General features: G+C 47.0%; 1 protein-coding gene across 1 annotated transcript in view; it reads right to left on the bottom strand.

Annotated features, from left to right (window-relative positions):
* Nucleotides 1–10,918: 10,918 nt before the first annotated feature.
* The window catches only part of LOC144179414 (uncharacterized), a 204,755-nt gene continuing 191,098 nt past the window's right edge, over nt 10,919–24,575 (bottom strand). Inside the window, exons 26-29 of the mRNA XM_077707767.1 lie at nt 19,610–19,960; nt 18,883–19,026; nt 16,895–17,152; nt 10,919–13,967 (exon numbers count right to left, since the gene is read on the bottom strand). Of these exons, the coding sequence (XP_077563893.1) occupies nt 13,675–13,967; nt 16,895–17,152; nt 18,883–19,026; nt 19,610–19,960 (1,046 nt within the window). The 3' untranslated portion in view covers nt 10,919–13,674. The remainder of the gene's footprint in view (nt 13,968–16,894; nt 17,153–18,882; nt 19,027–19,609; nt 19,961–24,575) is intronic.

Genomic DNA, 24,575 nt, shown 5'->3' with positions numbered 1-24,575 from the left:
CCTTGGCTTCATCTGACGGAGCGTGCCGTTCCTACACGGCAATGTTTTGGCACGCTGCCTCCCATTATCTCTGGCTGCGCTGGGCAGGTTCATGGAGGAAAGAAAGCTATTCTTTCCTCCATGGGCGGGTCGCTGTTTATAGACTATAGTCAAACCCGATTATAACGAACCCGGATAGAGCGAATTATTCTATACACCGAACAAAAAAAAAAGATCAGTTACGAAAATACACCCGAAGCATATTCCTTATAACGAAGTTCACATAGGATATATCGAACTCGGCCCGCCTACAATTGCTACCGAAATGCACGGTCTGAGAGCGGTGAAAATACTATTAGTATTCATTTCTTCTTAGATTCACTAACCGCTACGTAAACTTACTGGGCACTTTAAAGGTTTGGAATGGGCTACATTGACATGAGCGCTTTTTGCACCGCTCTGCGCCTGGTTTCGCGCGATCTTATTAGGAATAAAACTATTAATATTAGTACTCATTTCGACCACTTTAAATTTTAGTACTCATTTCGACCACTTTAAATTATCTTCACTGGTTTCAATGACTACGGTTTCCACGTCAGCCTTAACGATGGGATACCTCGATACGTGTGCTGTGAAGAGAAAGGCACTTACGTACGGGATCGATTACGGTGTGGCCGTGGAAACGTCGCGGCAGTTTACACTTTCTGCAACCGTGAGCCATGTGCCTTCGGTTTTGGTGAGTTACAGCTGGGACGTAGCCAGAGGGGGGTTTGTGGGTTTAAACCCCCTCCGAAATTTTTTTCTAGGCAGCGCGTGCGCGAGACTTACTGTTCCTTTCGGCAAAACTCAGCCCTCCCCATATCTCAAAACCCCCTCCGAAAAAAAATTTCAGCTACGGCCCTGTGACAGCATGGGAGCCTGAGAGCCGAAGTGGAACTTCCACGTTTGTTGTGGCCATTTTATCGAGAGCCGCAGTTATTCAACCACCCAACTGCCCATGCTACAAACCACCCCCTCCCCTTCCTGTTTTACCACCTGCGTGGTTAAAGGCTGGCGCCGATAGTTAAAAAATCTAACTATTAACGTCAGTCAGTGGTTTTTAATCCGTAAGTATTTTTTTTCCGAGCACCTAAAACAATCGTGTAATGCCTTGTGAAGAAACCAAAAACGCGCGGCTAGTTTTCTCAAATATGGGTGCATCAGCCCGAGTCCTCCAGCACAGACGCATTTCCGACACGCTGGAAGCAGTGTGGATTTGGAGAGGGGTGCAGAGACGCGCAAAATTAAACATAAGTCATCCAGCCCGCCGTCTAACGACGACGATGGTTGAACGCGGAGCTTTCTTCGTGCGAAATAGAATGGGAAAGGGTCAAAGTCAAAGACGCTGCTATCAAAAGAGCAAAATGGGTGCTGGTCAAATTCAGAGCTGAACTAGGCAAAGTTTAAATCCAGAAGGCAACCAAGGAAACCAACACGAGAAAGCTTTGCGATAAACCATTATCGTTAGAGGAGTGCATGATTTTTCAAGCGTAGGTGGCAGCTTGTAAACCTCGACCGCAGCATTCAGTTGTGAACCTCAAAGCAGGGTTTTGGCACCCTCCTGTCTCGTCATTCACTCGCGCAGGAATTGTTTTTTTAAAAACCATTGACCAACTAGCCACAACCATTGCAAGTCTTGTAAAGAAATGCTTTTCCACGACAAGCAATAACGTTCTATTATCGTGCGGTATGTATTCTGTAAACGATTCCCGGTGACCGTAGTAAGCACATTTATGTGAAATTAAACACGTTTGTACCGTATTTAATGAAGTTACGGAGTGTTGTCCATCACAATTTGTTTTGGGGTAAATTCTAGAAGACACCCCACAACTTTGTCTTTCGCTTGTGCACGACGCTGTTTCGCAATCAAATGCCGAAGGCCAGCGCCGTAGCATTCCGGATCGGTTGCACACACCGGTTTGTAGGAGCATTTAGCTACAATATATTCCTCGATACGCCAAACTGCATGCAGACTTGAAAATATTGCACGAAGGAACGGGCTTGCACTTCCAGCTTGACTTCCAGGTTGGCGCATTAAGCGTCGTCTGCTATTTGTAATGACTGAGTATGGGCGTAAATCACACACTTGACATGTCTCATAAAGGTCGCCTCTTTTCAAGATTTACCGATCTGAAAAAGTCCTTTTGTTTTTCTGCCCGTTGCAATCCGCACCACAGCAGAACGACAGAAAGCCATGCACAACTACGCTGCGCTGACTGCCACCGGCATTCCACCGACGAGCGGTTCGCCACGGGCGGCGCTGTTCGCTGAAGGGACGGTGGTGCCATACAACGGCCGCCCGGTCCCTATAGTGTACTAGAATTAGGCCGTTCAAACGAGGCAGTATATTAACTCTATGCAACGAGGGCGCCGCCACCTTGCGTGCGCAGCGCCCTCTGGTAGCTGGCCGATTGCTGGCTTGGGCGTTCGTTCCGCGGTGCATGGGCGCCAGCAGCGGCTCGGTGAATTTTTTGTTGTAGCGCGTTGTACGTTCTTTTCCGTAATATACTTTAAATGGCAAAGTTGTTGCATATGAGCAGTTTAACCGGTCTGGCTTAAACTGGCGGCTTTTTAAATTCGGGTTGAACCGCTAATCGCCTCAAGGTAGAGTGGTACACGGTGGGTAAACGATGCCGTGTCGAACATGTGTTTGCGGTAGTTCGTCACAATTTTTTTTTGTTTGCGTGTGTGTCCGGGATTGCGTATAGAGGGTATTTTGATTCGTTTACTGCAAAAACTGATGCTTGTGAAAACGATCTAACCGTGATACGCTCGACGCCCATGGGCAACACCATATTCTACTGGCCGGCCCATCTGCTTGACGTCATCGTTGAACGAGCGCCTGGTACACTACAGAAGGAAGGAAGCTGCCTGACCCTTCGGGATTGCGGCCGCGCTGTGCAGGCGCTAAGACGTGTTCTCTGCTCTGTTATAGGACTTCGTTCAATTCGTGCAGTGCCTCTGCATTGCTCGGCTGCTGATCATCGTGATAACTGCCACGTGCTCTTCGCTTATAGTGGAGTAAAATCACCCGCCATAATCTACTGACCGGCCCATCTGCTTGACGTCATCGTTGAACGACTGCCTGGGACACTACAAAAAGAAGGAAGCTGCCTCGACCCTTCGGGATTGTGGCCGCGCTGTGCAGGCGCTAAGACGTGTTCTCTGCTGTGTTCTCAGTAGAATATGGTGGGTGATTTTGCTCCAGGATAAGCGAAGAGCACGTGGCAGTTATCATCAAGCAGAAGCACGTGTCAGTGTAATTGACTTCTGGCTTCAGATCCTTGAGGGGTTTAATACAGGTAGTTCCGGGTGAACTTAGTACGTATTCGGCATATTACATAGTTTGTATTAAATATTATCGCTATATCAGCACCTCACCCTCAGCCACCACTGCGACCCACTATAAACAAAACTTCCTCTCTCTAGAATTTCAAGCTGCTCTGCAGCACAATTTAGCCGTGCAACTAATGTTCAACGTGAATAAAATAACCAACACAGCTCTTGGAGAGCGTAATATAAGGACTTATTAAGCGTCCGCCGTTGGGCAAGCAGACAAGCGTTCGCTTTTGCGTTGCTTGGTTTCATGTTGCCGACAAAGAGACATCATATTTGGGTGATAGAGTGAACTCTTGGCAGGATCGAATGAGTGAGTGAACAAGTTTATTTTACCCGAGTCGGGGATGGGGGAATAAGGGAGGTGGAATCCCCTTCAGAGCCCCCCCTCCCCACTTCCCTTCAGATTGGCTGGGGAAAGAGACAACCTAGGGAAATATGTAGTCACTGAAAATCGCCAAGGCCAGCCCACGTAATACTTCGAGCTGGGTATGCCGCAATGTGACCGCAGCAACGGTGGAGGTGGAACTAATACCATCTGGGGCACAGGCAAGTTTCAGTGAACCATTTTAGTTTGGAAAGAAGGTAGAAGACTTTCCTGCCACTACTCCATATAGGTGTACAGAAAGAGCTCAGCAGAACAAAATTGACAAAAATCTCGTGTGCTTTAAAGTGCGCAACTCACAAGCTGCTCGTCTGGCTCATTTATTAGCAACATTTCATTAAAACAATGCGTAAATTAGTGGTAAACCCGCACGCGCGATGCACACAAAGCCTAGTCAAGGCAAAGGAGCAGCCGCACCAGGCCCGCCGGGATCGGGGCTTACACTCCAGAGAGGGGGCAAAGGCAGCCCGCGCGCCGCGAACGCTGAGTGCAAGAGTACGTTTTCCCCTCGCCCGATGGAACTGTCTTTGATGCAGACTTCGAATCGGCCACGCACATCACCCATCACCCATTGTTGACCGACGTACAAGCAAGCCAGTGGCGTAGCTAGGGTAGGGGGAGCCCCTCTCTTCCGAAATTTTTCCGGTCGGTTCTGTGCTCCCTGTTATGCGTGGTACGACGCGTGTAAACTAATGTGAATATCCCGCGAACATGTCGCTTTTAGAAACATCCATATCTTAATGCCGTTCCACGCCTGGGCGCTTATATAGAACGAACTGCTTCAGTCACGATGATTTCGAAGGGGTGCAGCCCACAAGGCGGTGTCCCCCTCGGGTAATCTAAGCGTGGGACGCCCTTTTGTGTGGTTCCTTAATATTCTCCCAAATACCATGCCTTGCCCAACACTCAAATGTGCGGCGACATGTCGCCACGCAAAGGTTAAAAATTAGTAGTGGCTTAGCTCGGCTATGTCAGGGTATACGTAAGGTGAGCTAAGGTTTTTTTTTTTTTTTTTCAGCTGGTTATTTTTAGCTTTCGTGGTTGTCTAGGATTGGCTTGATTATCACGCTTACTGCTGCTTCAATGACACACACACGGTATACGCATTATGTGACACATGTATATTTATCAAGCGGCTCCGGCGCAGCGTCACCAATTGCCCCAGAGGTAAGCTGGTTCCACAGGCGCACGCCGGTGTTGCCGCGACGCACGAGCCATCGGTTCCACATCCAGCCACCCCTTGCATGATCATGAAGTGGACCGGGCCGCCAAGTGCGGAACAGAGGTCGGCGAAGACGCTGGGACCCAGGTATTGTGCAAGACGTAGAGGTGATAAGATTTAGAGCAGCGATAATAGGATGGATTGAACGCAAGCTAAGGCTGAATCTCAAAAGAGAAAATGGAAACCCGTGAAAACTAAGAAACCCCTCATGGAGGCAGTCAGAGCCATATCGCAGAAGTGTAAAATTACTCTTGAAAAAATTCGCACTTCTAAACGAGCGGAACGAAGTCAGTGTAGAATAAATCTAAAGTACTGATGCATAAGCATGCCAAAATCGTCCTCTTCGGCTTAATGAACAAAACGCTATAATATAACTCCCTCGGACAGATGGGTAGTGCTGACCCCAACCACGAAAGAGAAACCTGCGCAGAATAGGCATGGGTTGGGGAGCACTCGGCAATCACTCCCAAATAATGAAAACTAAGCTATCTATGTCACTAAAAAAATCTACAACCAGCTCATACTGCCGGTTATGACATACGGAGCTGAAACTTCGCGCCTTACTAAACAACTAGAAAGCAAACCTAGGTCGGCTCAACGGGCTATGGAACGAATAATGTTAGGAGTAACACTCAGGGACAGGAAACGAGCTACCTGGATCAGAGACCAAACTAGAGTAGACGATATCATAGTTCAAATAAATAATAAGAAATGCACTTGTAGTGGGACGAACCGACAACCAGTGGACAATTAGGGTAACAGAGGGGATAGATACCAAGAGATGGCTCTAGAAGAAGGGGAAGGCCATTAATCCGATGAACTGATGAAATAAGTAAATTCAGAGTAAATTCAGGGTAAATAAGTAAATTCATCTGAGTGATAAGGCTAATAAAAAGATTCCAGTAAAGGTAAGCGTTAAATCAAAGAAAAGTCAGTGAAGATGACTGGTGTAACAAGCCAGGTGGTTATAATGCATAAGAAATGAGATGTAAAAATTTGACATCATTGAGAAACTCAAAGACGCGCTTGATTGAAAACATGGGCTCGTCTCCTAAAAAGTATGATGTATGTAACGGGGGATGTGTTGTCTGTATAGTTGTGGGAAGTGTTTGCGTCGTGATGTGTCAAGTGCTTTGCATTGGATGAGCATCTGGATTACGGATCCCTCTCCACACCCGCTGCAGATGAGTCTTGGAGATCCAGTGAGCAGGTGGGGGGGTGTGTGTGGCCTATCCGTAAACTTGCTGAGGTCACTTCAGTGTGTCTGTTGTGTGAGTCAGTTGTGTATGATCCCACGTGTGGCTTTACTACATGTAGTTTGTTGTCTGTCTGTTCATTCCAGTGTATTTGCTATGTTTTACGCAGGAGTTGTCTGATGAGTGGCTTGAGGTCAGTGTAGGGTACTGCGGTTATGTCTAGAGTGTTTCTGAGTGCAGCAGCAGCAGCCCTTGCATCAGCCAAGTCGTTGCCAGCGATCCCAGCATGGCCTGGAACCCAGAAGACGGTCCCATTCAGATTTGAGGCGTATGCTGACATCAGATTGAAAAACGAGGTTGACGATATAATTTTTGGAAGACCTTTGGGATGATAATGTACGCAGGACGCTAAGTGAATCTGTGAAAATGATGGACTTAGCCATATTATGTTCGATAATGTGATTTAATGTGATTTTATGCTTCCGCCGTAAAAATGGTGGAATTTTCACATTCATGGTTTTAAAAGCATTGAAGTTGGGTGTGTGCAGCACAACACACCGCAGTGGACGTTTTCGATGCATCACTAAAATTCTGCCGCCCCATATTTCTCCTGGAGATACATGAAATGCTGCAAAATAGCAGTTGTGGGTACCGTGATTTTTTTAAATTGGGTAAAAGAGAAATCACATAATAAAGAGCGAACATGCCATGGGGCTACAGAATCAACGATAGATGATTTGAAGGTGGCTAAAAACGACGCAGAAAGTTTAGAAGCCTCCTCCCTCGCCCTGAGTGAGAAAGGCGCCGAAATAGACGGATGATTTAACAAGAATTGAGTTGTTGATGTATCCTTCATTACACATTTAATGGGATCGTGAGACATTGATGAAACCTTAAAAGCATACAGTAAATCGACATATTTGCGCTGGTACCCTAAGCACCATTTGTCACACTCGACGTACAGACTTTGCACACGGCTAGTGCGCATAGCACCAGCCGCAAGCCGAAGGCCCAAGTGCTGCACTGGGTCGAGAGTGCTGCACTGGGTCGCGCATTTTTAAAACTGTTTCCCTTCCTGAACCATATACAACACTCCCATAGTCAAACCGCGAGCCTACCAGGCTGGTAAACACCCGCAGCAGACGTTGTTTCTCACGTCTTAAGACATTGTTTTAAGACATTTTTGTTTTAGTTGTTTTATATGCGGGATAAAGGAAATTTTTTCGTCAAGAACTGTACCTAGGAACTTGTGTTCTTTTGTTACCGGAATCGAGACACCATTCAGTTTGATGTCTGGATCTGGCCTTATTCCACGACTTTTGGAGAACCCAACCCAAGGGCTTTTTACTCGGTTCAGCTTAAAACCGTTTTTATCAGCCCAGTCAGCTGTTTTTTTTGACACAAAGCTAGAATTGGCGTTCGCAAATGGAGAGATTGCATGATTTAAAAGGTATTTGAACCTCATCTGCATACATCAGGCAGGAGATGGTTGGCGGCAATGCCTTTTGGAGAGAGTTCATCTTAATTATAAACAAGGTGCAGCCCAAAGTGCCACCTTGAGGCACGCCATTCCTCTGCACGTGAAAGTTTGAAAGTGCCGAACCAACTCTGACACGAAATGTTCGTTCAGACAGGTAACTGGAAATAGTGTTCAGCACGTTACCTGATATATCAAAGGATTTGAGGTCAGTAAGGATGCCGTAGCGACATGCGGTATCATATGCCTTTTCAATATAAAAAAATTCCGTTATGCAATATTGCCCATGTACGTAGGCATCTTTAATGTAGGACTCCAATGCAACCAATTGATCATTGGTGGATCTCCCCGCCCTGAAGCCTGCCTGGCAGCTTTTAAGAAGACCGTTGTACTCTAAGGAGTACACGAGTCTCCTGTTTATCATCTCGAGAAGCTTGCACGGGCAGCTTGTGATGGCAATAGGTCGATAGCTGGCAGCAGAGGATGGGTCCTTCCCCTCCTTCAGGAAAGCCACTACAATGGCCTGCCTCCAAGACTTTCGAAGCTTCCCCGAAAGCCATATTTTGTAGTATAGGTGTAAGAGTGTCTCAAGAGTGTCTGGGTGTAGCTGTTCTGTCATGGTGTATGTAATCTTATCTGAGCCTTGAGCTGAATGTTTACATGTGCTCAGGGCATCCCTCAACTCATAGAGTGTGAATTCAGAGTTGTAAGAAGTTTTTGATTTGTCTTTGTCATGTAAGGACTTTTTCTCTGCAGATGTTTTGTGTTGCATGAAAGTATTTGTTTAGTGTGCTGAACTGGACGCTTGGTGGGAGTGTTGTGCGAGTGCGTTAGCCTGGTCTTCCAGTGTGTCCCCTGTTGTACTAACCAGGGACAGGCTGTGTGTCTGATGTCTATTGAGTTTCCGTATTCTTGTCCAGACCTTGTGTGTATCGATGTATGAGTTTATGGATGTCAAAAAGGAACGCCCACTGTATCGTTTTGCCCCGCGGCGCACACGTTTTCCAAACGCCTTTGCTTTTTTGAACAAAAGGAGGTTTCCCGACCTGGGTTACCGACGAAGAATACGTCACGCCTTGTTCTGGGCCTCTTGCGCCCGCCTGCAGTCCTCATTCCACCCGGCCTCCTCTGGTTGCGCAGGGAACCAGAGGCGTGGGGAATGGACTTTTGGGCGGCGTCGAGGATGTGCGCCGTGAGTAGTTAGGTTGCCTGTTCAACGTGTAGGTGTCTTATGGACGTGTAGTGTAGATGTTTCTGTAAATGTAGTCCAATTTGCTCTTGCTTCATTGAACTTGTTCTGGGAAGATAGATTGCGTGGGCCTTTACCTATATATGTTAGTTAGGTGGGGAATTGGTCACTGCCGTATGGGTCCATGCCCACACCTTACTCAAGACATGAAAAGAGAACTGCAGATCCAATAGCCATGATGTGAATAAGTGTTGTCGCTTATATTATAGTATGTATGCTGTTTCTTGTTGAAAAGACATGCTCCCGACGATGCTAAGAATTTATCTATAAGGGGGCCTCGGGCATCCGTGCGAGCTGAGCCCCAAAGAGAGTTATGTGCTTTCAGGTCTCCTATGAGAATGAAAGGTTCGGGTAACTGGTCTACCAGACCCTAGAAATCTGAGCTCGAGAGCTGGAAGTCAGGTGGGATGTAAAGATAGCATAGTGTTAAAAGCCTATAAAGATTATATGGTTGTAATGGCCACAGTCTTTAGGATGACCCATAGTTGGACAGTGTGGCACGCCAAGAATTTTCGGGCAATGATGACCGCACCGCCTGAGGATGTGCCACCACCATCCCTGTACTTCCTAAATACCATGCAACTATTCAAGAAATTTGTGTGCCTGGAGTTTAAATGGGTTTCTTGGAGACACATCACACTTGGCTGACTGGAATGCAATAACTCATAGACATCAGCATTTTTAAGAAGGTCTCTGCAGTTTGTTTGCATGATATTTTCTCTTCGCGTTATTTAAGTTTAGAGCGACTGGAATATGTGCATGTTTATGTGTCGAATGTCGGGGCTTTAACTCTCGGAGGGTTTTTTAACCTTCTCTACTTACCTGGACGCCGCAGCCCGTTCCTTTCGCTGTGAGGGAAGTCGGAACGGCTCGACGTCCATGTCGTCATCCGACGTCATGAGGGTGCCCTGCGGACCGGACCCCCTGTAATTGGCACCCTTTCCGGTGCCCTTCGTTTTAGCCGCGACCGCCTAGGGCGTCAGGAGCAGCGACGCGGATTCGGGGTGTACGCTCGGACGTAGCCCCGGATGAAGCCTGCTTTAATGGATTCCGAAAGTGTGGAGTGGTTGAATGTCAAGATTATATGCTTTGTAGGGGTTTCCTGATTATCTCGTCTGATGGTGGTGCGCCTCACTGCAGTTATGCTCTGATCTTTCAGGCCTTCCAACAGATCGGATTCGGTCTTATTCATTATGTCTGTCTCGGAAATCACCCTGAGAGCTGTTGAGGCTATGGTGGGGTGTGACTCTGATGTCCAGATCTGCCGTGCGAGTTTGGGTCAGGAGGCTAGTGGCTTGTTGCTGAGTGTTGACATTGACTAACACTTCACCGGTACGGAGTTTCTTAGCATCGAACGGTTTTCCGAGGATTCCTTTCAGGAATGTAGTTATCAGGAATCAGGACTTGGAAGAAACAGGGTTTGTTTTATCAATTGCCTCTATAACCAAGAATCGAGGATAGTTGTCAGGTTTCGGAATGTTGATGGTTGGAAGCTAGGGATGGGAAGAAAACTTCGGTGCGGCCCCTTTTCAGGGACAGATCGCGTTTTGAGGGGTTTTTTGAATTATCCATATGGCATAGGAAAAAGCAAAGAACGGGGGTACTTTCTTCGTCAGCCTTACCCTGATAGCTGTACAGGTCCCGAAGTCCCGAAGCTCCCTGCCTGGTAAACAGACAGGGAGCTAATCCGCCGGAGCTTGACCTGGGCTCCGACGGCCACCGTTTGTGGTTTCTTACCCTTCACCTTTCAACCCATCACCACGGTAGGTTACAGCTTATGTTGGGGAGGGGGGGGGGGCTCGGGGTCCACGGTGTCGCCAATACTGTCACCAAGTTTGCTCAAGGTGCCCCGTGAGGGGAAACTGTGGACTCGAGCAGCGCAGAACAGGAGCAGTTGTAGGTCAATGGGAGGTGCCTTCGTCCTGCATTGGACGCGAGTAGGCTTATGATGATGACGACGATGATGACGTTGATTTCTAAAGGCAGGCACTGTTTTGTATTCCTCAAGAAAGAAAACTACTTTGTGATTCAAACATTTTATTTATTCACATGGCTACGACAAGCATTCTACAGCCCGTTTGCCGGCTGCACATATCTAATGCTGAAGATGTGGAAAATCTCTACCGTGACGACGCCAGGTGCAATATAATTGAATTAGGCAAAGGCAATCCATGACTCATTGATTTGTTGTACATGTTTTACTGATACGTGCAGCCATAACGCAATAGTCTTAATCCTATAAAAAACGACTACACATATTTGTCGACATTTTATGACAGCTGCTTGCATGCACTGTTGCCTATAATATTTGTAGTAACATAATAAACATGTTTCAAATGATGAATATGGGAAAGGACGAGATTGATGGGGACGCGAAAAAATGAACGACCTCGACAGCTGAGTATGTGTTGCTTTTAGCAGTGTTTTCTGAACAGTGCTACCAACTAGCTTGTTCAATTTCTGGTGCACATTGGACAAGTCGACATGAAATTGGTACAAGAGCTTGCGTCAAAGAATAACCATTCGAAATTTGTAGAGGTATGACTGCATAAATTGTGTCTTATTTCATACTTGTAGGCGATCACTGCTGCAGACCCACTAAAAACATTGCACTCAGTTCTTCGCAATGAACAGAGCTGCAAATCCCAGCAGTTCTACTAAAGCGATGGAACGGTGAGACTGGCAGTTTCATTGGTGGCCGCATATGACCACTTTCAGGGCAGTTGTACCGGATCACTGATATCTACGCAGCCAGGAACCATTTGTGGAACCGTTCATAGCGATACAGATGCGTGACCACGCACAGGTGTTTGTAAACAAAAATGATGCCGTGAAATTCAGTGAGGGTGAGATCACTTTCTTTTTGATAGTATGTGGTAAGTTAAAGCACTTATGGCGGGCAGAAAGTGCTCTAGTAATACTTGTGAAAACTGAATGTCACGTTGTGTTCTTTTCAATGTGCGGTGAATCTAGGACTAATAATTTAGGTTTTCCAATGTGTGATAGTTGGTAACATTATATGTGAAAAATTAATCACGCTTTAAAATTAGACCGCACAACGATTACTGCGTTGCAAGGTCACAGACAAAGTCATAAGAAAAGCATTGGCACTATGATCGGAATGCTCACAAATGTCTGTTGGTAGGCTGGGAGGCAGACAAATGAAGTGCACGGAAGCTAGAGGAGTTTTCAGTCTGTTTGATACGCTTCGAAGTCTGTAAATCAACCGAAAACGTACGCACTCTTACCTTGGTTCACAACAAAAAAGAAAGAAAAAGAATATGGCGCCACTATGGCGATCATCCATCATGTTATAAATGAAGTACTCGGAGATGAATAATGCTGGTGACTGATGCCTCCTGGAATTTCTGCTCCTGGGGGGCAGAAATTCAATGTGGTATTCCATGCTCATGCATTCGATAACTTTGGTCACACACAATTGTAGATGTTTTGCAATGCTATACCAGCTTTCTGGAGTGAAATTGTTGCTTCTCCTCAAACTGTGGGCCATTTTGCACTGAAATATTGTGCAGAAACAGGGCAACTGTGTTTTAACCCGAATGAAGGTTACTATAATTGTTTTTCAGGGGCGGTGTGGGTGGAAAATAATTTGAAGCTGCAGCCAGGGGTATTGCTACAGAAGGGCAGGGAATGAGGGTTCCTCTGAACATTTTGATTCTTTCAGTGTTTGCACTCCAAGAACTCACAATCTGTTGCTGTACGATAGAAAGTTTGCTAAGCTGGGAACCATTCATCTTGGAATAAAGTGCCAAACAAACGCAACAAAGCAGAGAAGACACAAGCGCTCACCTTTGTTTTTCTCTCCTGTGTTGCTTTTGTCTTGCGCTTTAAGCCAGGATGGATCTTATAATCAGTTACGCCTCCCATAACATTTTTTACTTAAGCCTTGAAAAGATGTTCTGAAAGCTGGAAAATTCAAAATACTTTTCTGGACACGGCCTTTGTAAGAAAAGAAAAAGACTGTACAATATACATAATTACAGCCAAAATACTTGTCCGGTTATTCCACACTAAAAAGGCCGAGTTATCAGGTTGAAGAGGTGCTGTACATGAACCCTTTAACTCAGGGCAGGGAAGTTGGTACCTACACTCTTGAAAATCGCCGCAGGTGGGCTTTACTACAACACTCCAGAACAACCAATCATCGTGACCAAATGTGCAAATTTAGCGAATGACGCGGTCCAGTGTGCGATTAGAGCAAAAAATAGTATTTCCGCTGTGGCAACTGCGTAGATGCACGCCTTGCGCCGTTGTCACAGCGCATATACTATATTTTGCTCTAATCGCATGCTGGCCTCATTCGGCAAGTTTGCACATTTTGTCACGATGATTGGCCGTTCTGGAGTATTGTGATGAAGCCAACCTGCGGCGATTTGTAAGAGTTTAATGGATGAGAAAAGCAAGGTTTAGAGCAGATACAATAATTTGCTCATTGAGAAGAGACGAGATAGAGTGACCTTTCATTAGGCTAATGCATAACAATAAGTGCACTCTCATATTTCCCCTTGAAGCCAAGTACTGGGTCACATTCACTGGGAATGACCGGGCAAGTTCCGGTCGTGAACAGGTGTTCTTCATGCTGAACATGGCAGAAGAAGATGTCAGACATTTGCTCCCCTCTGTGCAAGGTTTCCTGCGCGAAAAAATATCCGCATGCAACAAACGGACCACTTTTCCCAACCTTTGCTGAATCGTGCAAGAGTCGCTGTACAGAACGATCCAGCGTGGCTCTTCAGGACGCCTGTGAGGGGAAGGAGGGTCCCAGCTGAACTAGCTCTTGCTCGAGGTGTTCCTTCGATTCTCGACAAATATGCTCGCAGTGACGAGCTCCGCCTTCTCCCGAAAGCCCTTCACCCAGTGTGCCTTCCGGTCCGAGCTGGCTGCAGCTGTGCCCCCGCCGTTGTTGCCCACCGTGCCGCTGTCACCGGCCGGAGGTGATGGCAGTGCTGACTTGCAAGGCAGCTGTCGGTACTCGAGGTGGAAGCCCTTGCCGTCGCCGTAGCCATCAGTCATGAACAGTATCCGAATCTCGGGCGAGGGACCGTCCGGGAACGGCACCTTGCCTGCGAGTCGCACAAAGAAGCGATCAGAAATGCGCAAGGGAAAGGGAAAAGCGTAACTACGCGCGCCTTATTGTACACGTATATGTGGCCCCCGTAGGGAAACATATTCAAGAACTGTACAAGGTTGTACATATACACAAACTATGGTAATTTTTATTTACATGAACCACACTGGCGGCGTGCAAGGTTAATTCTGCGCTAGGTAGCTTGCCGCCGAGGGGCAGGGCCTAACAACAGAAAAGGGGGAAGGGGTGTAGAAAAATACGCAAAGTAAAAAACAGGTGCAATCTCTGTCGTGAGCAAACTGCGGAAGAACAGAACTAACATCACTGGTAGTCCATAGTTATGATGATTGTGAGGTTTAACGCGCCGACGCTACGCAGGCGATGAGGTGCGCCGTAGTGGAGGCTCTGGATTAATTTTGACCATTTGGGGATCTTTAACGTGCGCCGAAATCTCGAAAACACGGGCGTTTTTGCTTTTAGCCGCCATTAGAAAAACGGCCGCCGCGGCCGGGAATCGAACCCGCGTCCTGAGTTTATAGTTATGAGTGTCGTAAAAATTATGGTTCACATTCTTGCGAGGTTTAAAAAACGAGGTGGCTTGCATTGCTGCTTTTAATTTTTAATACAATGTATTATTTTGCGGCTCTTCCACTGACAATGTGTGCCGTGCGGTAAAATGTTGTTAATAAAGATTTGATTCATTCATTCATTCAAGTAGTTTTATTAAGTATAAAAATGTGAAGCGTGATGAAATGGGCTAACATAAATGGACTGATATAATTTGTTAACCATTTCAGCCCTGATTTTTTTTTTATTTCAAGCAAAACAACGTTTTCTGTGTGTTTTCTTAACTTTTAGGGTCCCATAAGCCCACAAACAAATAATGAGCTAGAACTGCAAATATTAACCGATGTAATAATGAGGCAATTAATCAGGACATTTGCCAATTAAAAATTTTATGTTGAGCAGAGGCATCGATTTTGCATATTTTCCTAAACCCTTATGATTACGTGAACCTACAAACAAAAAATGAGGTTTGTAGTGCCCAAAGAGATTTACAAGCTTGAGAATAAAAGTCAGACCACCATTTTTTTTCAGCCTCAATGTCGTAATTTCGTCTTCACTGGAGATCCTTCTTCTTTGCAATGCCCAGCGCCACTAAAATGAAACAGCAGTGATATCTATCGCAACAGGCATTATTGGAGAACAATTCCCAAGAAAACCAGCAGCTTTGGTTTTGTTCTCTATGCGCTATAGGAAATTTTAGGTGATGGCGTCCATTGACACCACTAGGGCCGAAAGGGTTCATAAATAAAAGGCGCGTGACGATAAGGTGACAGGATGGTAAATGACGGTCCAGCCTTGTCCTTATAGACGTTAACGTGGCAAAGCAGTCGCTTGCTCAGGTGTACTATTGCACTAAGAAAATGTAAGCATACGTTACGCCGTACACTTTTTTAATAACTGCTCCGCGTCGGCTGGGTGAGCGAGCGCTCAAGGCGGCGTCACGTAACACTTCGCTCCACGCTAGCTTGGCCCGCCGTGGAGCGAGGTTAGCGAGTCACGTGAATTGCTCTTCCTTCTCAGCCACTCTCGCTCTCCTGCTGCACAGGTACGGATCGAAGGAGGGGAGAGGGTCGGCCACTTTTAGTCATCGGCGTTGGCAGCCATTGTTGGCTTTGATATAAAGTATACTTTGCCGCAGAGCGCCTTCTCGCGGGCGACATATTTGGCATTGACAACCTTAAAACATCGCAGCCTTAGCGGTGCTAGCGGTGCTGGATTAAAGTAGCTGAAAATGTGCATTGTACTGTGCTCATTTTTTAACCCAGTACAGCGCGGTCGTCAAATGGGGTAGCCCGAAGATACCGCCGGGGTCCACAGAATGTTCCGTGAGAACCCCCCCGCCCCACCATTTTTATTTTCGGTAAAAAATTCTGCAGCATAAAAAGGGGGCTTGACCTCAAAACATGAAAATTCCTTCTGCTTGTCTGCATATAGCGCGTGCAGTCACCGCGAAACTGTCGCAGCAGATAAGATGAGGGCTTAATGTTTGTGCAGGCTCTCTTGTGTTTGTGTTTCCTCTCTTGCACAACACGAATGCTGTAAAGACAAGGTAGACAAAGAGCATGCATAAGGGAAGGCATAAGAGCATGCGTTGATGAAAAGGGCTGGTGTACAAGGTACCTGGAGCGCAAGCGCGAATTTTGGTGACGTGCCCTTTTTCTCATCAAACGCGCGTCCGTCATCACCTGTGCAAGCAAGGAAGTACCCCAGCACAGGCAAATGGTTGAGAGCCACTGTCTAGTATATTTGGTCTAGTATGCATTTTAGCCGAAGTGAAAAGCAGGCAGCTGGCTTCATTCCAAATTTCAGAGCACGCAATATCGATACACCACAAAAAAAAAAAAAAAAAAAAAAAAAAACTGAGACGGAAATAGGTGAAGCTTTGAAGCTTTCTTTCGTCTCTCCTCCTCTTTTTTAGAAAAAGAGGTCGTGTTTGTTTCTGCATGGATAATGCTGAAGGACGGCAGGCTATTCCTCCTACTTGCTCATTCGTATCGCGGGGAAGGGGCTTTCACAGGCGATATCTAAAAGGTAGTCGTGACGTGGGAGGGTGTGAACCAGTGGCGAACCCAGGTGGCCCCCTCCCGAGCACCGACAGTGCATGCCACCCCTCTGTGCGCTCCTCGCCAAGCTATCCACGACATCATTCCGTCCCGGGATCCTGGAAGCACCATGGTGCGGAACTACAGCCTCCTCTTCCAATTTGTGTTCACAAGCCTATGTGTAGGCGAACACAAAATTTAGCGCAATAAGGGCTCACCATAACAAAGTGTTGGGGAAAAGTAACCCTCCATCCACCAACCAAACAAAACATCTTGCCCCATTGTCATACGACCGCATGCCCCTATCACTCACGAATGGCCTTGTTGAGGTCGTTGCCGCAGTGGCGCTGCGTCTTGTCGACCTCGAGGTAGTCCTTCATGCATCCGGGTGAGCTCTCGACGTCGAAGTGGTGGAAGTACATCTCCACGTGGCAGTGGCCCGGCACGGGCTCCAGCCGGTAGGTGCAGCGCGCGTTCGGCCCGTACGGCTGCGGGTAGTTGGGGCTCGACAGCTGGCCACGCGGCTCGCGCTGGCAGTAGTCGCATAGCGGGTTCGGCGGCGGGGGAGCCACTGCAAAGCGGGCAAAGCTTCACTGCGCTTGCCGTTGGACAACTCAAGGTTTAGAGGTCCGTAAAGGGAAGATGCGATTCCACGCACCGCCGTTTTTAGCCTCCGTCCTTGGTATGAGCAGCTATGGGGGCGAGTATTTGCTTGAAAATGAAGCGGCTGCACAGACGCTTATCCAGATGGGTGGGCAACGTTTCGGGGTACCCCTCCTGTACTAGCGCCGAAAATTGTACAGAACGTGCCGGCCCCCCCCTCCCACAGACATACGCATACACTTCCTGGCCGTACTCCAAAGTATTCCCGATTGCGCAACAGTGGGTGGAGTTTATCTTCGACTGAAATAGACCTTACACGCTTAGAAACAGGAGGAACTGTTGCTCCTGAGAATCGACATCGATATGAAATATCGAAACATCTTACTTAGAAAACCGCGTGAAAGCAGTGTCTCAGAGGCCGACATACATACATGAGCACTGATGAACAACTGGTGGAGTTTTACACTTTGACAATAAATATACAAAGAATGTGTGACGTAAGCTTGCATCGCTGCGATTATGAGAACAAAAACCAAGATATCGAGTGAACGTTCTCCTTTTCGCACAGAAAAAGGATTGGTAGTGCCGTGGCAATAGTATCTTCACCATTTCAACCGACCAGATACGCAATCTCCCACTGGAAGGGGAATAGGGGATAATCAATCCCAAATTCCCAGATTTTATTAATTTTCGCTGATTTATAGCACCCTTTATGTCATTAGGATGTTTAAGAGGCGGAAGTGTAACCCACCATTGTTCGCATGATTAAACGAACACCTGATGAAGTGGCAAAAACGCAGACCGTTGCTGCGGCAAATACGGAGGTTCGTGGGGTTGCAGAAAACAGCGTCAGTGCATCAACCATGACACAGAGTTGTACTATATTGTCACAAGAGAGAGAGAGATGGAGTAAAACAGAAACAGGAGCTCTGTTTATGAACAAGCAGCGCACCCTGCAGAGAGCCAAGAACTGAGGGGACGTCTTCTTCCACCAAGGGGTCAGTCGGGCCGCTTGGTGGCCCTGCCAACTTCACCTATAGCTAGTGCATACTCCTGCGGGTAATGGCCGTCTATAGTGTGGCAATATGTGGGCCTGTGAATAGAATACGGGAATATCTAGGATCAAAGACATGCCGATTATGCTGAGGGACCTAATTCTGGCCAGACTAGAAATTTCAGCAGAAGCTGACTGAAAGCGCGAAAGCCACAGTAAGACCCAACAGACTGCCAGAACGAGAACCAATCTTAGGTCCAAATAAGACATTTTTTCACTCAGTTCCATACCCACTTATCGCACATACTTGTGCAGGGGCCAAGAATGTATTGCCCATTTGATTTCGATGCACATCTTTCCAGTCACGGTGTGCAGCCAAGGAATCAAAAGTGTTTCAGGTCATCTGGTGGCCCCGGGCAAGCACTTGGTGCATACAGCCACACGGGACGACCTAGAATGAGTACACCGGCGTTCACCATGCACGGAGGGCCTGATTTGTCCTCTCTTTCCGGCCTTGCTCACTGAGACAGTTTGGTTACGTATTCGATGCACGCGGTGGCTTTATTCTCGAGGAAAGACCAACTGCTGTTTCTTGCTGATACCGAGGTTAATTTTGCCTCTTCCCATCCAATTCAGCAACAATACTCATCAGTGTCGAATGGAAAGCGAAGCTCCGGCCTTCCGTCGAGAATGAGTGTACAAACCTTTGTCCTGTCCGGGCATCCAGGTGGCCCCGGCGCAGTCCGTCACCTGACGGATCCGAATTGAAAATCCCTGGCGGGGACTGCCCTGGTCCGACCGGAACACGAGCACCTTCTCCGTCTCGGGTTGGTAGAAAGAGAACTTCTCTGCGCAGTCCAAAGGAGAGTGGTTAGCTTCACGAGGACGGAATGACGAAATAGTCAGTTGGCAATGCATTTCGGGAGGCAACAGAGCACATAACACAGAAAGAAAAGCGCATGCACGCGCTCAGACATATAATCTATATCTCTTGCGATGTCTGGGAGGAGACCACATCATATTGTGTGGCTGTACAAATGGTTTAGCCCTGCGTTATGGCCGTGTCTATCTTTCTTCACTTTTTATCCCGCGTCTTATGTAACAGACACCCTTTCAAGCTCAGCTTGATTTACAGCGCGTGCAAAAATAATTATTGCATTGAATGATAAGTAATATAAATACAATTCCTTAGATAGTTTCTAAACCGAGCATATTATTTTTGTACATTTCTCTAGAGCGTAAACAGAAAAGAAAACATGGGATTTGTTTTGAGACTTAATAAACATCGTTATGCCAATTTTAGCAGTTATATCGCTTCTGTGATACACTAGATACGCTTTCTTAATTGTATGCGCGCATTATATTTAGGCACAGGAAATTTATAACGAGCTTATAAATTATGTATGCCATTCCCTGCTGAGCCCCACTCACGGATGCTGTTCTCGGGCAGCGTGCCGCAGAGCTTTCGGCCGTCCACTTCGAGGTGCTCGTACTGGCAGTCCGGGTTGTGCTCCATGTCGAAGCGGGAGAAGAGCACCTCAAGAGCGCACGTGGCGCTGTCGTAGCGGCGCACAACGTAGCGGCAGATGGTGCGCGCCGGATACGGGCCCGGGAAGTTGGGGCTCTGCACCGTCATCTCGAGCGCCGTGAACGTCTGGTCACAGTCGGCCGCCGGACGCGCCGCGCCCTGCCCTGGGCCCGGCCGAGGGTACGGCGATGGGCCCGCTGCAGGACCGTGAGAGCTTGATGGCGGCGCAGCGCCGCGCGGAGACCACTCGGCCGCTGCGCCATGCACCACCACACCACATCAGGCAAGCACGCACGTGCGCATGTATTTATTATGCGGTTTAACGTGCCTACCATGCACAGGCGATAAGGCGCGCTGTAGTGGAGGGCTCAGGATTAATTTTGACCACCTGGGGACTTTAAAAGAGCCATGAAGACAAAATACAAGTTGGGTTTATTAGAAAGACTGCGTAATCCCGATAACAATGATACCAATATCACCGCAATCTTCGAAGAAATAACGGAGATGTTAAAGAAAACGAGTGAAGCAGTCGCGACCCCCTAGCTAATTTCCCGCAACTTTTCTATGACGTCACGGAACCTTGTTTGTGCGATTGGCGGCTGCCTAACTGACCTGTCACGACGACACATGGCTGGACGTGTGTAATGGGGCCTCTAGTTCCATTTGACCGCATCACTTGAATGCTAACGTGCAGTTAACGCACTGAAAATTGTTGTATTGTTGGCCCGTATGACGTCATTCTTGCTCATAACATGTCACTGTGGCGTAAAATTTGAGTTTTTTAAATACTTGCTGTTTTTTTCGTTAAAAAACATCTTTTGTGGCTGTAATGGAGCTGAGTGAGATACTGAATCCTAGTTCTTTCAAATTAAACAAAGTTGTGTTTTCTCTTCATGGCTCCTTTAAGGTGCTCCGAAATCTCGAACAAACGGGCGCTTGCACGCACACACTTGTATGCATGTATGTATGTATGTATGTATGTATGCATGTATGAATGTATGCATGCATGCATGCATGCATGCATTTATGTATGTACGTATGTATGTATGTATGTATGTATGTATGTATGTATGTATGTATGTATGTATGTATGTATGTATGTATGTATGTATGTGCTAGCGGTAGTACTCGGCAGTGCCCGGGTGGGCCACTATGCCAATGACAATAACGCGTGCAATACCGGTTCAGCTATTTCTTACTTGGCATAATTAGGTTGTTCACAGTGAAATGGTCCGCAATTACGGACTCCTGCCTGCTGTCAAGGGGCTCCTCGACCGGAGGAGTGGGGTGACTGGAGACGACTGGAACTCGTGTTTTGTTGGAACTCCCCCCAAATAAATTGTTCCAAGATGGTATGCTCACACGACTTCTTTCTCATGGGAAGTGTTTGGTGGGTATGAAGGAATCACCGGTCACAGTTATATGATAAATAACATGGACTGCTACATGGAGGCGTGTGGTTGCAGAAGCATTCAATAGATTGAGAGAGCTATGCGAGCGCGGAAAAACAACTCAATTCCACGTCCATAGAGGTGGAGGTTGGAAAACACCGCTCGCGTCTTTAAACACGTGTTAGGAGGGAATAAAGAAAGTGTTTTTTGGAGAACTGCATGGGCATTATTTGTAAGGAAAAGCAAATTTCATATACCAGCGGGCAGTTTAGTTTTGAGTAATTTGTTAAAACACGTAAGTTTCTCAGTCCTAATTGTCCCTATTAAATGGGCATTATGAAAAAATCTTCTATAACATTGTTTAGATACCTGTAAAAGTTACCTATATCAACGAAACCCAGTTCTGTATCTCAACAGGCCTGCGATAAAAAAAATATGTGAAAACAATTTCAGCGCTCTTTTATCTCTCCCGGGAGTAATTTTTAAAAATGTCAGCAATATTTAGTTCCTACACTAAAATCAGAATGTGGTCATGAAATTTGAAGCCGTTTGAATGAGCACTTTGGCTAGGCCACGGCCGCTCGATGGAAACTAGGTCCGGCCTGCTCATTCACGCGCCGGCAATGGGCGGCGGCGTGAGAGCGGAGTTGTCAGTTGCCGCCGCTACTTTCGGCGGGGGCGCCACGCATCGGTGACAGCTCCCGCGGCGGTCGCTTCGGGGCGCCTACTGAATACCGACGGTCATCGTTCCTTCAAACGTCGTTCACTCGCGTTGTAACATGCGTATCTGGAAAATAATAACACCACAATTTACGGCAAAGACATGCCTTCAACATCTAAGAATTTCATCTGTTTGACGGCGGTAAGTAATTCTTGCTCGCGGTTTAAAAGGACGAAAGCGATGCGACCGCTCCCGCGACCCAGTTCCCGCGATGTTCGGGAATATGACTGTTGATGTTACAATGCCAATTCGGTTTGAACACTGCAGCCCGTTTGTGCTGGAAAATAAAATTCTGTTAAGCTGCCATTCACCATATGCTAATTGAAGGACAATGTTAAAACGGCCGTGTTTTAACATGGCCAAGCACAGGCTCAGCAGCACCAGGGCTGTCTCATGTTTGAATTCAGGCACGGTAATTTTGCCCCGAACTACGTGTCCCGAAATGCGGAGAAATAGTTGGCCACATCACTTAGTAAACCAGTTATTTACTCGTTAAACAGGGACGTAAAATGCTGAGATGCGCTGCGAACCTGATTGTTTTGCTAGAGAAACACCTGCGTGCTATCGGTAATGTGTTTGTGGTTTGCTTTCTTCTTTCCGTATTTCGTTTGAATCGTGGTTTGATTTCGCATGTGCGATCGAGTGTCCCGTATGTGTGAAATTTGTTGTGTGAAGTCTGAAAGGCCGCTTGGGTGTGTATTCAAAGATGTAATAAAAACTGCGTGCGAGTGAGAACTTGTGTATTTCTGCATAATTCTATGTCGTCTAGCATTTGCACTGCTTGTCGTGTTTCATTTTGAACAGCAACGAATTAGCTCAGCTTCCAGTTTTAGTAATCCGTACATGTTAACTTCAGGAGAACAGCAACGACTTAGCTCAGCTTCCAGTGTTAGTAATCCGTACATGTTAACTTCAGGAGAGTGGAACCGGAATAACCCGGGCAAGCAACACGGTTGGAACACGGCCCCTCGATGGAATCCATCGAGCAGCCGTGGTCGGAAGGATTAATGCGGCTTGCACCATCGCGCGTGGGCGACGGGCGAGGTCATGAAAGCGAAGCTTACGGTTGCCGCTTGTACTCGCAGTGGGGTGCCACGTATCAGCGCAGACTACGGTTTGGGCGCGAAAAGCAGCAGTGGCGGGAGTGTTGAAGCTCGCGTGAGCGCTTTGAGCTTTTCGTTTCGCATACTTCCGCGCAATGCTTAATATAACGTACTAGTGTGCTTCAGGCTATGAAATGCCTAAGTACTGCTGCGTGCCGCGCTGCAATTCGAATTCCTTGAAAACCTCGGACGTCTGCTACCACGAGTTTCCGGCCAAAGAGCAACTCCGTGACGCCTGGCTGCACAACATCTCCCGTCAAGGTATCGACAAGGGCAGCCAATGGAAACCAAGCTCCCGATCAGTCGTTTGCTCGCTGCGCTTCAAAGAGGATGCCTACAAGGTGGGATTGAAGCGCAAGTTCTTGCTACCAACAGCTGTGCCGACAAGATTCCCGTCGTACCCAACGTACATGCAGCCGGGAAGCCCGAAAAGAAGGAGGGCGCTTGTTCGGCCGCCGCTCGAGGCGTGTGCGCCGTCATCTCAAGCAAGCAATGAAGAGCAAGTGAGCACAATGGTTGCATAAAATTAAACGATTGAACGTTCAATTCTGGACCTAACTGGGAATGAAGAAAGAGATCAACCGCACTCACCGGCAGAGGAAGACACAATCCTGTACGCTCTCACGGACATGCTATCATGCGGCCAACGTAATTTTGAGACTCGAGAATGCCAGACTTGGTTCGATCTGGCAGGCTTTTTCGATAACACCAAGAGAAATGCCCGCCGCTTTAAAATGAAAGAAAACAGATTAAACGAAAAACTACAAAAACTGAAAAAACGCTGCGACGAATTTCGCGAACAAGTGAAGAAGTTCGAGGAGGACCGCGCTGTACAGGCAGTTCGACACAGCAGACAAATTTGTAAGCTCCTTTCAGACACCGTATTCCCACACCTCGCAGACTGTCCGCTGATGTGGTGCGCCATCAACAGGGACCCGTACCACTGTCATGAGCTGTGCGAAATAGTCTTGAAAAAGCTATTGAGGCTGCTTCTTGCCACCTGGGCTGGCGACGTTAATAGCTCTGTGGAGAATTCACTGAAGCTTTCGCGAAAACATTACTCGCCAAAGGTTTTCCGCTTGTAAAGCTGATGGCCGGTGAGCCATAGGCGAAGAGGACTTACATATTTTCTGACAAACCCAATAAATCCCCCTTTAAATGGTGTATTAAATTTATCCTTGATGTCCCAGCGATTTAATTTCAATTACCTTTCAACTGTATATTACTTTTTGCAACTAGTGTAAATCAAAGAACGACTGCCACAGTTTTACCCCATTCCAACTGCATCCTTTCCGAGTTTTGGTTCCCATGTAAATAGTGCTCTTGTTGCAATTAATCAGTTCATAGTTGCGTTCACCGTGTCCACTTTATTCGTGTGTCCTCCATAATTTTGTGTACCCTGTAACCTAACGCGCAGTCTAACAATACTTCCAAAAGAAATGGGCCAATGGACCTTGAAAGGTATTAAGATTATTCCAGTTCCCTTTGAAAACGCAGTTAAATCAAGGTGTGAAAATATCCAGTCACATTTGTCAAACGCGCATTGAGAAATGGGCGTGTACGGCGCAGCATACAACGTTTACGTAATTTTTACGTACGCGCAAGTTATAACGTCTTTTGTTATAAATAAATGCGGTTGCTCAGACTAGCTTGC

The sequence above is a fragment of the Haemaphysalis longicornis genome, unplaced genomic scaffold (assembly GCF_048455015.1).
Source record: "Haemaphysalis longicornis isolate Haplotype H1 unplaced genomic scaffold, Haemaphysalis longicornis Haplotype H1 scaffold_1, whole genome shotgun sequence".
Taxonomy (NCBI): Eukaryota; Metazoa; Arthropoda; class Arachnida; order Ixodida; family Ixodidae; genus Haemaphysalis; species Haemaphysalis longicornis.
This window is presented reverse-complemented; position numbering and strand designations above follow the sequence as displayed.